At 46.2% G+C, this 13,427-nt stretch overlaps 1 protein-coding gene across 3 annotated transcripts in view; it reads right to left on the bottom strand.

Annotated features, from left to right (window-relative positions):
• NPR3 (natriuretic peptide receptor 3) overlaps positions 1-12,190 on the bottom strand; it is a 68,226-nt gene extending 56,036 nt beyond the window's left edge. The window contains exons 1-2 of one of the 3 annotated variants that reach the window (XM_016121982.2): positions 10,869-12,188; positions 1,926-2,048 (exon numbers count right to left, since the gene is read on the bottom strand). In XM_016121982.2, coding sequence (XP_015977468.1) covers positions 1,926-2,048; positions 10,869-11,625 — 880 coding nt within the window. In that variant the 5' untranslated portion in view covers positions 11,626-12,188. Of the gene's footprint in view, positions 1-1,925; positions 2,049-10,868 lie in introns of all 3 variants that reach the window. The other 2 variants (XM_016121981.2, XM_036225600.1) reach the window with 2 other exon arrangements.
• Positions 12,191-13,427: the final 1,237 nt, after the last annotated feature.

Below are 13,427 nucleotides of genomic sequence, written 5' to 3' on the forward strand. Positions count from 1 at the left end.
ATATCGAATAATGAGCTCAACAAGAATGGTGCAGAATTCAAATGAAGAAAAACATAACTCTTCTTATGGACATGAAAAGAAATGCGAACAAATAAAATAATTTAAAAGTTAGGTGACACAGGATTGACAGGAAAGCAGTCTCATACGTTGCCGCCAAAGTGTAAATCAGTAAACCTCTCTAGAGAACAACTTGGCAATAGCTATCAAAATTTAAATACATATAACCTGTGGCCCAGAAAATATACTTCTAGGAATTTATCTTACAGAATATTTATATATGTGCGTGATTGTGCAGGAACGCACAAGCAAATGGAAGGCAACGCAATATAGCACTGTTCTGATAGCAAAAAGCTGGAAACAACGTAAGTATTTAAAAATAAAATACTGAATCAATAAAGATGGCAGAGCAGCATTACAAAATACTATGTAGTCATACTATAAATAGTATGATGACTCCATCGAAAAAATATTTATGTATTTCATAAAATAGACAAGATGTACAAACTTCTAAATGTTATCAATGTACTTTTAGCTGGGTGATAGATTCATGGTTACTTATTTTCTTCCCTGTGTATTTCATTGTTTCCCAAATTGTCTGCAATACTCATGTATTTCAATAACCAGGGAACAGTAATATAAGTTTTATCTGTGGATGAAAGGAATTTCAGTGCCCAATATTTGTATTGCACTTGCACACTTATACTGTGCACTCACATGCACTGCCTCTAAATTCTATGGTTGCAATTGCCAACTTGCAAAATTCAGAATAAATGTTTTTCATTTTTAACCAGTTTCTACCACTATCTCAATGAACTCAATACTGCAGCCAAGAAGCGAAACTGCCATGCTGCTTGGGGGAAGGATGATCACGGCAGCAAGAAGAAAACAGAGTGTTTACCCTGCAAGCCTCGAATCTCCAATTTTATCCTCTACAAGGAACCATCAACTTTTCCTTACCCCCATGAGAAGTGTGTTTCACTACCTGTTTATGAGTAAGCCAGGGTATCAGAGCAGGAAACTGAGGTGGATGTTATAAGGTTTAGATCCTGTTTAACTATCTCTCAACTGCAAGAGCTGGGAAGTGGAGCTCAGTGTAAACACGCCGTTGTGACATGCACACTTGCAAGTTCCCTAAACTGACAATATGCGGTATCTGGGAAAACGTACCATAGCCGATCGTGTCTACTTCAGAGAGAGCCCTAACCACTTTTGGGGGAAATATTCTGTCCTTAAACACACTCCATCACAGGAACCCTGGGGACTTCCCCAGATCCATTTTAAGAAATTAAATGCTTTCAATCATACACGTTGATGATGGCTTCTGAACTTCTATATGGAAGAAGCTTAAGGGTCAGTAACCTGAAACGAAGTAGGGCTGGGAGCCGTGACTTTCAAAATATTTTACCTCGGCGAGGGTTATTTTATTTATTTCATATTGAGACCATTACAAACATACGTAACATGCATAAATATATATACACAAACATACAGTAATATTGCTAGAAGTTTTATGAAATAATACATATGCTATGTGTGACACGCTTTGGCATGTTCTACTTTATTACATTGATATGTTCTAGTCTATTCCATTCTAGGAAAAATCCTGCCCAAATCGCACTAAGATTACTCTAACAGTCCATCCAGCAGTTGGAAAAGCCCTAGGGAGGGGTCTTTGGGGTCTGGATTTACAATCATTTGAGACAAGTCCCTTGGCATCACAGGTAGGTGGTGTCATTTTGCTCTGAGTTCTCAGAGAAGAAAAGCTTGAGAACTTAGGAGAAGTCATGGGAGTGTTGAGGATCACAAACTTCTAAAATCCTATTTGTGGAAATCAAATCTGTTGACCTAACTCCCACTACTGGCCCTTTCTCACGACCTGTTTCTGACACCCTAGCCGCGCGAGGGGAAACGGGACGCAGAGTTACCGTAGGAAGAACTGTTGAAGAGCTCGATGTTGAAGAAGGCGTAGTCCCCGCTGGTCATCCCGTGCCTGTGCGCTGCCAGCATGATGCCCCGGATGGTGTCGCTGCTCGCACACATGATCACCACTGGGGAGGGAGGAACAAACAACACACGTGAACCGCCCCTCCTCAGAGCACGGCGAGGGCGCCGACGCCACGGGGTGGTCTGACAAAGAACAGGGCACTTACGTAGTCCTAAAGTATCTCATCGCCAATCATGTATGAATGACAAAGGGAAAGTATAGTAGCTGTACAGCGAAGAAACCTAGCAGACGCCACCATAACCAGGGGATGGAAGCCAATGTCACCAACCACGGGAACAGACTCCAGAGCCTCCTGATGTAACACACCCAGGACCCGAAAGGTCAAAATGGGCAACTTGAATCTAATCAGGAGGAAGCAGCCACAAGCCCAGCTCGGGGGGACAGTCCGTAGGAGAGTCAGCCTATGCTCTTTCAAATTCCATGAAAAACAAAGACAGACGGAAGAAATGTTCTAGACTAACAGACAGACACTTAGAGGAACAGAAGACTGAATGCAATGGTTGATCCCGAGTGGGATCTTGGACCGTAAAAAATAGTAAAAGCTTTGTTATAAAGGGCATTGTTGAGACAACTGGAGAATTTGAATAAAGTCTGTAAATTAAATAATAGTATTGCATTTTGCATTAAAGTTCTTGCTTTTCATTATTCTACTGTGGATGTGTAAGTGAATGGCCTTAAGAATGGTTCTTAACAACACACACACATAAGTATTTAGAGGTAAAGGAACATGATGGCTGTACTTACCCTCAAATCGTTCATAAAAGGAGAATAATATTTGTGTGTGACATATCTGCGTGTATGTTTGGAGGTGGGAAGGGATGAGGAGGGGAGGAAGAAGGGAGAGATTTGGAATGATAAAGCGTATGTGGTAGAATGTTAACGACTGGTAAAAATCTAAGCAAAGTCTATAACAGGGGTTTTTATACTTTCTTACATCTTTTCCAAAGGTGTGAAATTATTTCAAAATAAAGTTTAAAAAATACTATAAATGAATCACCATATTTACCCAATATAAGACAGTGAGGAGTGCCAACTGTTTTTTACATTTAATAGCCTAATAAGTAAATTTTCCCGAAAAAACGAACTGAATGGTTTTAGGGAGAACCTTCATTTGCCAATCAGAGGATGCAGTGAGTGGTACAGGCTTTCTGCATTCTCGATTTTGAAAGTTTTCTCAAGCCGTCTCAACATACCTAGGAAGCAAGATTTTAGGTCCCTCCCCAAGTTCTCTGTTTATACCTCTGCTGTTGGATTGGAGAGGTTTAAACAGCTCCGGAATATTGTTGCCAGCCTCATAACAGCTACAAGTTAGAGCGAAGTAGGGACCTGGCCATTACCCAGTTAATTTGATCATTGTTGCTGACCCTTGGTCCCCACAATGGGACCCCTGCATTTTGCTGCACACACAGAGGAGAGACCCGAGAGGCCTGGATGCTCCACCGACGTTATCACCGTGCACGCCAGCACTCAGAGATGTGTGTGCTCTTTGTAAAAGCATGGGTGCTGAAAGACGTAAAACAAACTTCAGGCTGTGCCAAAGCTGCCTTGGCAACGTGCACGGAGGGTCAGGCGCTTGTTGATGTTTCGTTTACTGCAGCATTCATTCAGAGTGTTAGGTCATGAGTCTGACATTTCATACTGCAAAGGGGCTCGGTGCACTGGCTAAAAGTTTTGGAGAACGAGTTTCTTAAACAATACAAAACTCCTAAAGAACTATAGCTCTTTAGGAGTAGCTGTTGCTTGTGCTTGGAAATATATATTTGGGATATGTAGTCAAATTCCAAGATGCCTCAATAAGAAAGCTTTCTAAGAAACTCATTACTCATTATGACTTAGACCCTTGTTTTAGCTCCGATTCAATTTTGGACCCTTAAATGAAAAAAGAGCCAAGGTGTTCCACAAATCAGCCAAGAAGGGGCTCAGTTTGGACAAGTTTGAAGAGTGTAGATTCCAAGAGTGGGCATTTCCAGGAGGGTCCAGTAGGCTCAGACAAACTGTCTGCCAGGCGGCCCTCATCACTTTTTGATCAATTAATTATAGTCCGGAATTACAGTCCCCAGATGCATCATCTGATTCTGTCAGCACATAAAGAGTGGAGTCACTGCTTGAGGACAGAGTCACAATAACCTAATTCAGATATTTTTAGGTAATCCAAAATGCAGATTATTTAAATTCAATGAGGACCAAAATGGTCATGGGCATGTCAACATGTACCTAGACATGCTAACTGAATCAGAATCAGAGAGGTCAACTGGAGGATTCAGGCATCCAAGGGCATCTGGGCCTGATAACTCTAAGTGTCCATGTAGGAGACATATACCTGGCCCCAGACTGAAAAGGCTGAGTCCTCAGGCTGGAGTACAAGCTTCCCTAAATCGCATCTGGGCTCTGCCCAACACTGGCCTCTCTGTCACTTCTCCTTCTATTTTTGTAGTCCTGGCCCATCTCCTTCTCTCTATTCCCATCACCATCAAGACCAACCCCTTCTGACAGACACATTCTTTCTTTAAATGTCAGTACCTACTTGGACCGAGCAAGAGTGACCCAGTGGTACTGTGTCTAACTGAGCAGACTTTGATTATTGTAGATCTCATCCATTGTGTGTTGACCATGTAGTTTAACTCTCAAAATGATCTCCTAACTTCCAAGTTCATGGGCAGGGTATTGTTTCTCTTGTATAAAACAAACCCATAATACACAGCATAGTCCAGTTTAAGTTGGAGCAAGTACTTAAAGATGATGGCAAAACAGTCATTGCACAGAATCCCTCTAATTTGCAGGATATTCTCTAATCTCTTAGGATTGTTTCATTCAAGCCTAATTCAACAGCAAGTATTTTTAGCAACTTGCCTTTATACAGTCCATCAGAAGATTAAAATAGTTTTCATTAAAATAACTTTCTCTTCCTACTCATGTTTCATCAGTTTACATAACTTATTAAATTACATACTTAAAATAATAAGCACAACTGGCATAAACAGATTTGGAGACAGCTCTTGGAAAGTACATGGACGAGTGTGAGCAGTGTACAGGCATACTCAGAAGTGTGTTAGCTGCCAACACTCACCAATAATCAATAAGGTTTATAGAGAAAAAGAGATTATCAGCTCATCTTGAAAACTGCTTATGTGGAGATCAATAAAGATAGTTTCTGTTGTATTTAAGTATACTTAAATACCTAAATATTAATTTTTTGGTCAAATAAAATTCTAAGTTTTTGGATAGATTTTTCATCATTCTGCTTAATTTTCTCCAACTTGCCAAAGACCTTACGATGTCCCATGTCATCCTCCTGATTCCCACAGTGTCATCTGTAAGAGGCTTCTCACTTCTGCAGCACCTTCTTGCAGTCACTCTAAGAATGCAGAGAGAAGGGCGAAGCAGTGGCTATGAAGTCGATTTAGAGAACCAAAAACATGGCAGGCAGCATACCTGAGTTGGGGGGTATGCATACCTTTTCCCAGTCTCGAGTTTCCATTTGGAGAAAACTTACAAGGTGACAATCCTCACCTCTCAATCTGTCTTCATTTGCCCCTCCTTTCTCCACTCCCCGGAGGAAAAGGACTGAATTGTCTGATTGGTGAGTCTGAAAGAAAAAACTGGGCACACTGGGCTCTGCCCTTTCTCCCTTTCTCTCTGTCTGCTTGCAGAGAGCATACGTTATGGGTGAGTTGTGTTATATGGTAAGGGGCCTGTCTCGGAGGGGACGGTGCGGCCAAACAGCACTATCTGTGATTAGATGGATGACCCTGCCTAATTCTGAGGGACAGTAATAACAAGCAGCCCTTTCGACAGCAGACCTAAATCCATGTTCCCCAATGGGTTTTACCAATAATAATAATAATAATAATAATAATAATAATAATAATAGTAGTAGTATTTTCATATTCTCCATCTGACTCCTGTATCCATCTTCCAGTTAACTAAACTTAAAAGGGAGAAAGGATGGGCTACTGCATGGAAGCAGAGCAAGATGTGCCATGTGCTGCGAACTGAAAAAATAAGGGCAGAAGTAAAAAACCAAACTCCATAGTCACTTTGGGAGTAGTCAAATATCTAGGTAAGAGAGATTTTTTTATTTTAAGACAGGTAATAAAAAGGAGAAAAAAATAAGAAAAGTAGAGGATCAATCCGGGAGATCTAACCTCCAAATGAAATAAATTCTAGAAATAAAAAGCAGAGGAAATGAAGGGGATAGAATTATCAAAGAAATAACTTAAGAAATTTTCCCAGAAGTGAAAGATATGAGTTTCTGGATTGAAGCAGCCTAACCTTCTATACACTCAAATGCATAAGGCAAAATACTGGCAAGAAAGTACATCATAACGGAATAGTAAAACAGTAAGAGCCCAAAAAATACTCTAAAAATTTCCTAATAATAATAATAATAATAATAATAATAATACAAATAATTGGTAAAGAAGCTGAAGCAATGCAAGCTTCCTTATACAACATTAGAATTTAAAAGACAAACTTCAAATTTTGAGGGAAAATAATTTCCAACCTAGAATTCTATAATTACATATAATGGTAACATGAAGAGATTTTCAGTCATGAAAGGTCTCAAACTTTAGCTCTCATCCATCCTTTCTCAGAAAGCTCCTAGAGGATGTGTTCCACCAACACAAGAGTATAAAACCAAGAAAGAAGAACACACAGGGATCTAGCCAGAGACAGAGGTGATGGGAGTTGCTGGAGAAAGTTGGAGAAAGAATCTAGAGCGACAGCCTATTTAGAAAATAACTAAACTGGAGCAACTCAGGAGACTTAAAATAGAGACTCGGTAGACGATTTAGTTATAAGTCCATAGGAAACTAAGCAAACAAACAAAAATAGACCTTTTTTAACCCCAAGGAAAACAAACAGGGCAAGAAAGGAAATGCATTGTAGTAGCCTATATGGCCCAGCTACAAATAGCATTTAGAAAGTAATAATAATGTAGACACTCAAAACTACCGAGCTAACCAAAAATTTTAATTCAATCATATTGGGAAGGTAGCTGGAAGGAAGGCTTGAGTGTGTGGTTAACAGGTAGTAGAAGAGAACTAAATCATCATCTTCCACTGGCATGGCAAGAACTAGACTAAAACTGAAAAAATCAAAAGTAACATGTTATTTAGTGGTATGAAGTCAAATACAGAAACAGCTACAAAAGTTGAAAATAGTTGCCTCTGGGAAGTGAGAAATAGAGAGTAGGAGACAGGAAACTCTTGTTCCTAATAAGACTTGTGTAATTTTCTGACTTTTTAAGCTATATAGTTGTATAACTAACTTTCGTAAAAATAAAATCTATTTTTTTAAAAAAGGGATTTCTCTCTGGCTGTTTCTCTATTACATAGCAATGGGTTTCATTTGCAAAATAAAGATTGCACCTTTACTTGTGTCGTTCACAAAGCTCCATCCCCTTCGATGGCTTCCTGAACATCCACACAGCAGCCTGTCATCCTTCTCCTTTTTCTCCTTCTCCTTCTCCTGCTGTGCGTTACTTATTTTACACGTAGCATGGGTTCTTTGCTTTAAAATGCTCCTGATCAACCACTCGGTCATTTACCCCAGCCTAATTCCAAAAATAAGTGACCCTGGTACTGATTATATACTGTTATCTCTACAGTTGCCATGAAGGCCCAGATTAATGACATTTTAACAACTAATAGGGTAAAATTACAGTTCTTCATACAAAAATGTTTGTGTGCACAATACTTCGAGTTCTGTATCTTATAAAATACATAGACAAAGCAACTACTGACTTTTAGTGCTTGAAAATGTTGAACTTGCCTTTTTAACAATAAATTTATCATTGAGTATATAGAATATTGAAGGCAGTAGTTGACTGGATAATTTAATCAGTTTTAAATAAAGATCTTTTTAAAAATAATATATGCTCAGGTATGTGTATTTCAGAGATATATTTTGGCTAAAACATGAAAGGGAAAAATTTGAATTACTGACTTCAAAGGTAATTCTCTAAAATGAAAGAACAATTAATATCCTTTAGCTTTTCTCTTTACAGTATACCACATAGCCAAATGAAATTTTAGTCATATTATTATTTGGGTTGGCAGCATTGCTAGTTTTTACCCTTTAGGAGCTTCAAACACTTGTGATCTGATTTTAAAAATTAACCTAAGCCCAAAAAGGTGCTAAAAATATTATCTCCAAAAGGGGGTGGGGGAAAACTGTCTAGTTCTGTGATGTTTAATATGAAATGCTCAAAGACAAAAACACAGTTATATTTTTACACTTGAGTGACCACAAATCGGAATTAGGGAACATCATTTTGAAGAGGCCTGACTCTCATTCAACCTCACTGTATCGCAGAGGAGGAAATTCAGCCTCGAAGAAGGTAAGTGACTTGCCCAGGTCATGCAGCTGCTGAGGAGACACCAAATCCAGAGAATCTGCTTCTCGCCCCAGGGTTCTAGTAAAGGTGATTGATTATCATCATATATATAAAATAATAACAACTATGATAAAACCTCACTTTCCCTGAACACTTAGTATGTTTCAACGCATTGCATGCGTTAGCTCATTTAACCCTCCCAACATGCCCAAGATAGGGTGCCCCCACTGACCCCACTTTACCTGAGGAGCCTGAGGTAGGGAGGTTTGGTAGCGCCCCAACAATCACCCACCACCACCAATGAAAGGCCGAGCCAGGACAGGCACTTCTGACAGTAAACTCCACTGAACCCCTATGTAACCCTTTAACTGCTTGTGGTGGAGCAATGATTATTAGGAAAAGGTAGATGTCCCCAGAAAAAACTTTGTTGTCAGGCAACTTTCTGAGAATTTCGGGGAGGTGGGGCGAGGAATGGGGTACTTAGGAAGGAAACTTTTATATTTCTGAACGTCTGCTAAGTCACTATTGGAAATATGTTTTAGCAGGAATGGTAACCTTATCCACTGTAAAATGTACAGGTCAGCTGAGCAAACGTTGACCACTGAATTCGAACTTGGAAGAAGAAAAAAAAAAAAAGCAAAGAGGCTAGGAACATCTATGAGGCTTTTGGAATTAAACATAATCCGTGGCAGCAGACTGTAGCCCAAGCTCTGTGAAGCCCCCAGGCCCCCCAGGCATTGCCGTCCTCTCTGCCACCTGGCTTCAGCCACCCTGGTGAGGGGCCCCGTGGCCGCCATCTGCCATGAATCCTCCGCCATGAATCCCAGCGGCATTAAGACCTTCGGGGCAATGGCAGCACAGAAGTGTCAGCAGACCTTGGACCTCATGGGGAGGGGGACACACCCCCAGCCTTAGCCCGCCCTGGGAAGTCTCCAACTCCTAGCTCCCAGAGAACCGAAGACTCGGGAACCCGGGGCCAGAGCAGCCCGAGGTCTGCAGGGGTCTGCAGCAAGCTGGGGACTGGGAGAGCGGAGAGAAGTAGAAACGGGTTTCGCCGCCGAGCGTGGCGAGTCCTCAGCCGTTGGTACAAGTTCTTTTTCATAATCAGCAAAGCCCCAGCTGTTTCGCTGGCAGGGATTCTGTACAGACGGCCTAGAGTTTGAACGCTCAAAATGTGGCCATGCAACATCCCCACTGTCACCACCTCGCGCCTCCTTATTCTAAGGATGACGTTCACTACGAGTCCGAGGTGGCCAAGCTGGGAAGGAGGGTGGCCTCGGCGTCATCCTCCATGGCTCCTCTGCTCACTCTCACCTGTTCCTGAGACCCAACCCCCGCCTCCGGCCGCGCTGCCTCGCACCACCAGCGCCCAGGCGTCTGGCGGTGCCAAGTCGTGGACTAGCCCAGCACCTGGCTCCGCCCCTCGCCCCTTCCATCTCTCCGCGTGGGGTTGTGGGGAGCTTTGCTGGGATCGCACCACTGACAATCCAGGCGCGTGTGTGCCTACGCGTATTCCCCCAGCGTTGTGCGCCCCAAAACTGACACTGGGAGAGAGGGAACTGCGTTATGCTGCGATCTCGGCACGCCTTCCCGCAGTCTCCTCTGCAGTAAAACGGGCCACACTGGGGGCTTTCGCAATTCTGTATCCGCGACCACCCGCTTCTCCTCCCGGTCTCTGTAACCATAGCCACCATCCTCAGCCTTTAGCTTTTCGTCCAGTTTGGTGCTTATATAAAACCCCCCACAGACCCGCGGGGAAAAGCTGGGGGCATCTGGAAAGGAGGTTCAGCGCCCGCTTCTCCAGCGCGCGCTCCTGCAAAGCCGAGCTGCGGTGCTTTAGAGCTTGGGAAAGTGAGTGTCGCCTGCGTCCAGACACAATGAGGCATTTTTTGGTAGAAACCACAAAAACTCGTTTAAAGGGGACTGGAGGAGCCGAGGAAGGAATGAGAAGTGCGAAAAATGAGACTTGAAAAGAAAGCTGGGGTCCGCGGAAGGAAGAGCTAGGGAAACCCCGAGGCCTGAGCTAGCCATGTGGTGGCGCGGGGGCTATAGATCATCCTCTTACGCTTCCGCACTAGGAGGGGGCGCACGTCAAAAAAGGACTGGGTAACGAGTTCTTTCCTCCTCCGCACGCTTTCAGACCCTGGTGGAGCAGAGCACTGGGAGTGCGCCCCTAAACGCCAGCACCGCGCTGGCGAAGGGAGAGCGAGGAAGAAAAACCCAGACGGTCTGACAGCACCTGTCGGACCTGGGCACGCCGGAGCTGCAGGCTCAGACGCCCCTCCCCCAGGCTCCGCCACCTCCCGCGGACCCTCTACGTACTCCCCGCGACCGCGATGGTGCATGATTAAAGGTTGTTGCAGCCAGACAGCGCACAGCCTGGAGAAGCCCCGAACGCGCTCCCTCCCCGAGTGCTTAGAGCCGCAAGGGGTAGTGGGGTCCGCCGAGGAGCGGATGCGTGAGCAAGGAGAGCCGCAGAGAGCGGTTGGGTTACAGCGGGGCCCCGGGTGCGCTCCTGCTCACCTCGCTCGCCGGCCTGGATGTAGCGTACGATTTCGTCCAGGTCCAAGTCTTTGGTCTCATCGAAACTGAAGGCGGACGTGTGCAAACCCTCCTCCTGGAAGATCTGGTGGACCCCCTCGACGGTGAAGTAGCAGTTCCGCTCCAGATTGTCGTCGCTGTAAACCAGCGCGGCGCGGCTCCACTGGTGGTGGCGGAACAGGGCGAGCATCATCTCGCCCATCTTGGCATACCCGGGAGACAGGCGCGTGAGGTGCGAGTACTCCGTGTCCTTGTCCTGGAAGCCCGAGGCCAGAGCGCCGGCCGACAGCATGGGCAAGTCCCAGTGCGACGCCAGCCGGGCCACCGGCGCCGCCGCGTACTCGCACACCGGCCCCAGGATGAGGTCAGGCTTGGTGCCCCGCGCCGCTGCCACGCGGTCCACCAGGCTGAAGAGTGCGCGGTTGCCGCAATCTGAGTCTTCATAGGCCACCTGAAAGCGAGTGCCGGGGAGCAGGAGACGCGGCCCGGTCCCGTTGCCCTCCACGCTGCGCAGCGCGTATTCGATGGCCGGCCGCACCCGAGCCAGGGAGAACAGGTACGAGTCGTCCTGGGGCAACAGCACCAGCACCTCGATCTTCTGCGGCGGCAGCGTCTCTCTCTCCCGGCGCCCGCCACCCAGGCCCTCGACCCCGCCGCCGCCGCCACCCGTGCTGCCGGCCAGCAACGCCCAGCCGAGCAAGACGCACGCGGAGAAAGTGAGCACCAGCGGGGACCGCATCGTGCCGCAGGAAAGCGCCTGCCCTGACTGCCGACTCGCCCTCTGCCCCCTACCCACCCTTCCTCTTTCCTCCCCTCTCTTCTCTCCGAGGTCCCTGCGCCCCCTTGGGCGCTCTAAGAAAACAGAATACCCCCTTCACTGACGCCAAAAGATAAAGAGGAAGAGACCTTCTTTGCAATGTCACTCTTTAAAAAAAAAAAAAGAAAGAAAGAAAGAAAAGAAAAAGAAAAAGTTCACCGGGTGTAAACCTGAACGCCTGTAATATATTTTATATATATATACTTATTATAAATATATATATTCGCCCTCCCTTTATATATACTATTTTGCTTAGAGGTGGCTTCTATTTGGGCGTTGCTAAGGTTGCTTTTGAAGGCGTATTTGTAAAAGAAAAAAAAAGTTAGACTTGTCCAAGTGTTTGTAATTGACGGTGCATCTCCCTCGCGTTTGATCTCATTGATTCGCGCCGGTTCCTGGATCCATAACCGGCGTTTAAATAGCGTGGCAGCGGCGGAGCGTGTTACCACACAAGGCGCGCCGAGGCCGGCCTTGTACTTCCAGCGGGTGGGGGAGGTGGGGGTGGGGAGAGTGGTGGGGGCTGGGCTGGGGGAGCCTCTCATTAACATTCTTACATCAGGGCTCCTCCCCGCACCCCTTCCCTTCCCACCACTCCCGTATCCCTAACCCCCACTCCCCGCCAGCCCTCATCCTTTTCCTTAAAGCCGCAGTTGCCCATAGCTGCGCCCGCGGGAGCAGCCACCGCACCGCACCGCCTCTGGGGGCCCCGCCTCTCCCTGACCCTGCACGCGGCAGCGCTCTCTCCAGCCCCGGCTTTAAAATAGGGAATGTCTTTGAAAGTAAATAAATGCGCGCAGGCACACTTACATCGCGCAAAAATAAACAACAGGGTTAGAGGAAGGGATGGTTCTAGCAATTGGTAGTTTCGACGCAAAAATCCATAGGTCTCACTCACTCTCACCTCTTTCTCAGTCCGGCCACATTCTCGCAGGACGCGCCAAATCCTGGCGGGCACCCGACCTATCCTGTCCTCTGGAGCAAGGTGAGGAAACGGGGACCATGGACCCAGTGCAAGCGGTTCGATAGCGGACCCTGCTAGCGCGGGCTTCAGTCGCACCCCTCCTTCCGCAGCCCAGCGCCGGCCCCCACCCTCTGGGCTGCGCGGGTTCGCGCTGGAGTCGCAGCGTCGCGGGGATCCGCGTGTCCCGGCGCACAGACCCTCTGCCAGCGCGCCGCAAGCAGGAAAGCGAAACTTGTTGCTCCGAAAGACAAGCGAACGGTTCGGCTTCTGGAGGTGGCAAACGCTTGGGAAGCATCTCCAACGTGTCCTCGGGGCTTTGTTTGCTAAACAAGGTGACTAAATAAAGAGACCTTCTCCCCAAATCGTTACCCCGAGAGTCCCCTGGGTGCAGGCTCATGCTCCGCTCCGACCCGAGCGCTTGGAAATCCCACCGCTGCTCCTCTCGGGCGCGCGAGACACTGCTCTGGGTTCTGCAATGCTGAAAAAGGTCCTGCCTTGGAGACCCAGTTCTGCCTCTGGTCACAGCCACAACAGCAGTGCACACCGGGATGGAAACGGCCGCGGAGAAGTCGGTGGCCAGAGGAGGCTCGCGGACGTCCGCTGAGCCGCCGGACAGGTCGGAATGGAACTTGACCCTCTGACTGTGGTGACACACCGAGGTCGTTTGCAATGTGAACGTGCTACATCGGACGGGAGAATTCTGACACTTAAGTCCCACAAATTAAAATAAATTGAAAATATTTTAAAATTATCTTTCATTTAA

Source organism: Rousettus aegyptiacus, unplaced genomic scaffold, assembly GCF_014176215.1.
Source record: "Rousettus aegyptiacus isolate mRouAeg1 unplaced genomic scaffold, mRouAeg1.p scaffold_m13_p_8, whole genome shotgun sequence".
Classification (NCBI taxonomy): Eukaryota; Metazoa; Chordata; class Mammalia; order Chiroptera; family Pteropodidae; genus Rousettus; species Rousettus aegyptiacus.